The following is a 3,344-nucleotide window of genomic DNA, read 5'->3' on the forward strand; positions in this document are numbered from 1 at the left end:
AAAACATAATAATATTTAAAGGAAAATAACTATCAATATATTATTATAAAAAGACAACGTGGAAGATATTGTGACGTAATATGAAAGTTATCGTCCGACTATTTTTAGAAAGTTTTACAATAGTTACTATGGGTACACCGGCGGTGTTTATTGTGTAGTGGTTGAGCACCTCGCTGTCGCATTACAGGAGAGCTAGGCAAACTTTCTCTCGGCGGACAGAAAAAAACCGCTTCAAAGATGCTCCACCCCCCCCCCTTTTCCGCCCAATCCGCGGGCGGTGCTACTGACCCAAGTGTCTTTAGGTCATTCCCAAAGGGGGGGGGGGGCATTTCTCATTCTAATGCACAGTAGAGTCGTGGATGGGCTGATCCAACAATGTCATTCTCATAACTGTGCCTGAACTACAACAGTGAACTGTTTCTTTTTCTAATCCTTACTATCGTCATTTCCTCTACTTCTTTTGTATGTTTGTCTTTCTCTTGTGACACATCTTTCCAGGGTGCTCTTATACCTTATACTGTTGAAACTAGATAGGTGAGCAGAGTAAGTCTGATTCCCGGTAAGGACTTCTCTGTTGACATCCACCCCTTTGCGCTCATATGACCTTATACAGTTGCGAGCGCCCTAAAACATCTACTAAAATAAGAAAAAAAATAGATTCTCAGAAAGCATCCCTGAAGAGTTGTGACGTTCCGCATACCACATGGGAAGAAGCTGCTCGCAATCGCACAGTTTGGTGCACCTCAGTAAGATCGGGAGTCGCCAAGTTCGAAGAAGGACACACCAGAAACAAAGAATGAAGACGGCAGTTGAGAAAAGACCGAGAGAGCCCTTCCTTCCAGTCTAGTTCAGCCCCAACCACCCCCCCCCAAAACCGCAACAGACATTTCCGAGCGAAGATCGGCCTGATCAGCCATCTCCGCATACACCCCGCCCCTCCAATGGTTTGAAGTCAAGGTCATCTTCGCAAGCGAAGGACAAACATCACAGAAGAGTTTAGCTCGATTCCCGTGTGAGGAGAATCTTGTATCGAGTACTACGGCTTCTCTCCTGGGAGGTTGTGTCCCTGCTAGTCTTAGCCTGGGCTGGCCCTGACAGGCTGGATCGAGGTTCACATCTAGACTAAATAACGTAAAAAAACCTCATTTCGTTAAATACAAGAAGTCTCCTTAGATATGATGCTACAAACTCCCAAAATGTTGCCTAAAAAGACACATTTCGATATAAAGCATTCCTGTTTTCGTTTTAAATATAGCTGAAAAAAAATCATTGTTATTGTCAGAAATCTGTTTTATTCTTTAAATATAACGGCTATGCCTCTACCGCCGTTGCTGCTGCTGCTGCTGCTACTACATATCTAAGATTTAACCAGGAGCGAAGGCTGACTTGTTTGACAGGGTAATCAAAGTGAGACAGCACCAGATAGGGCCCTGGAGATACCACTCAAGAATCTTAAATCTTACTCGAGGCGAAAACACTGCAGAGTAGTGAATGAAAACAAATTCTGATTTCATATATTGTATATTCAACCGCCAAAATAATCGGGAAAGTATCTCATTAAATATTTATTCCAACTCATATTAAATTTAACTTTAGATGTGAATACACAAGCGTAAAGCAAGGAAGCAGAGATGTCGGTACTAGATCTATATGTAATACCAGAGAGCCTAAACTCTTTGGTAGAACAAGACAATTATCAATTTTTTATTTCACATTTGGCGGTTTTTGTCCAGCTTTTCGTGGCCAGGAGCCGGTGTGATAATCGAGGTCACGATCTGATTATACGACGGGTAAAAAGTCGAGGAAAAAAAAACAGGCACTCGCAGCAGTCAAGAGATTAATAGGAGTTAGTTCCCCCCACATTTGTGAGGTAGACTAGACGGGTGTAATGGTTAGCTCACATAATCAGTGCTTGTGACTGCTTATGACTGTGGCCCGAAAGGGGTGAACAGGGTATACGTGGCAATGAAACAGTTTTGAGTGTTTTGCATATGTTCCTTTTAACTCTTTTGATAGACTCTTCCAGCCTCACTTTAAGCTTACATAACCAAAGCTTGTGACTGCTTATGGACTGGCCCGAAAGAGGTGAACAGGCTTTTTCTGTGACAATGAAACAGTTTAGAATGTTAGGCATACTGTTTATTGAGTATTATGAACGTACGTTTTTTTACCTTCAATTTATGAGATCTACGTCTATGGATGCATTTGACTGCGACAATGTTTCAAAATTAGGAAGGGAAGCAGTGACTATTAAATTATGTAGACGCTTCACCACTGGATCTAACACAAAACCTCCTCAGATAAGAGAGAAAAATCTTGTAGGTCCTCTGAGCAAGTTGCACACGTTGAAGATCTCTTGGTGGTCCAAAATTGACAAGACTAGGCTTTGACCGCCACCCGGGCAAAATTCAAAATCAATTCCTACCAAACAGACATTGTTTTAATGTGTCCCGCACGCTCATATTAATATGACTTTATGCAGTTGGGAGCGCCATAAAACACTTACCAAAACGAGGACGACGTACCTGGTTTGAGGTGCCAAGGGGCCTACACGGAAGCCTGAAGGGCATGCTGTAATTCTTGGCTGAGTTCACGCTGTCCAAACTGAAGAGATCTGCAAAGAGAAATTCGAATTGTGAAGTAAATTGAAACATCAGTCGATTACAATTTTTTTTGGTTTAAAACGTCGATGATTTCTCTGCCCCGAATGACGAACAAGTTGGAGGAATCACCTGGTTGCAATACATCGACAAACAACGAGATAGGCGGTTTGGGATGTGTCACGACTACCACAAGACAGTACTATAGCAGTGAGAGCGTACAACCAGAAATCCGATTAAAAACAGAGAAATTGGCAAGCCTAGGAAAAAATGGATATCAGGCGTGGTTCGTCCATAGAACGCGGTCGTGCAGTGCCGCACAATTTATTTTGTCCAAGTCCACACGCTCTATCTAAACACAATAGGATATTCAACAGTGGTAACCTGACTTATAAATCTTTCCTTGGGGTCACCTTAGCGATGACGTCACTCGTAGCAAGTTCGGCGGTACATCAAGGACTTTACAACAAATGGACCCTCTTCTCTCTCTCTCTCTCTCTCTCTCTCTCTCTCTCTCTCTTTCTCCATTTCTAAAAACAATCATCTTTGTCTTTTCCAAATTTACAGACAGTCCCCACTGGTTACAATACTTCTCCAAACAATTGATCTTCCTTTGCATGTCTACAATATTATCTGAAAATAAGCACATGTCATCTGCGTACATTAAATTGCGGGTTTGTTCATCATTGCTTAATAGCTCAACTCCTTTAACATCACTGTTTTTCAACATCAATTCAAATTCAG

The 3,344-nt window shown here is 42.0% G+C and overlaps 1 protein-coding gene across 1 annotated transcript in view; it reads right to left on the reverse strand.

Annotated features, from left to right (window-relative positions):
• Nucleotides 1–3,338, reverse strand: part of LOC101845861 — a gene marked incomplete at its 3' end in the record, with an annotated part of 11,761 nt that extends 8,423 nt beyond the window's left edge. Inside the window, 1 exon segment of the mRNA XM_013084897.2 lies at nt 2,526–3,338. Within this exon segment, the coding sequence (XP_012940351.2) occupies nt 2,526–2,654 (129 nt within the window).
• Nucleotides 3,339–3,344: the final 6 nt, after the last annotated feature.

The sequence above is a fragment of the Aplysia californica genome, unplaced genomic scaffold (genome assembly GCF_000002075.1).
Source record: "Aplysia californica isolate F4 #8 unplaced genomic scaffold, AplCal3.0 scaffold00326, whole genome shotgun sequence".
Taxonomy (NCBI): Eukaryota; Metazoa; Mollusca; class Gastropoda; order Aplysiida; family Aplysiidae; genus Aplysia; species Aplysia californica.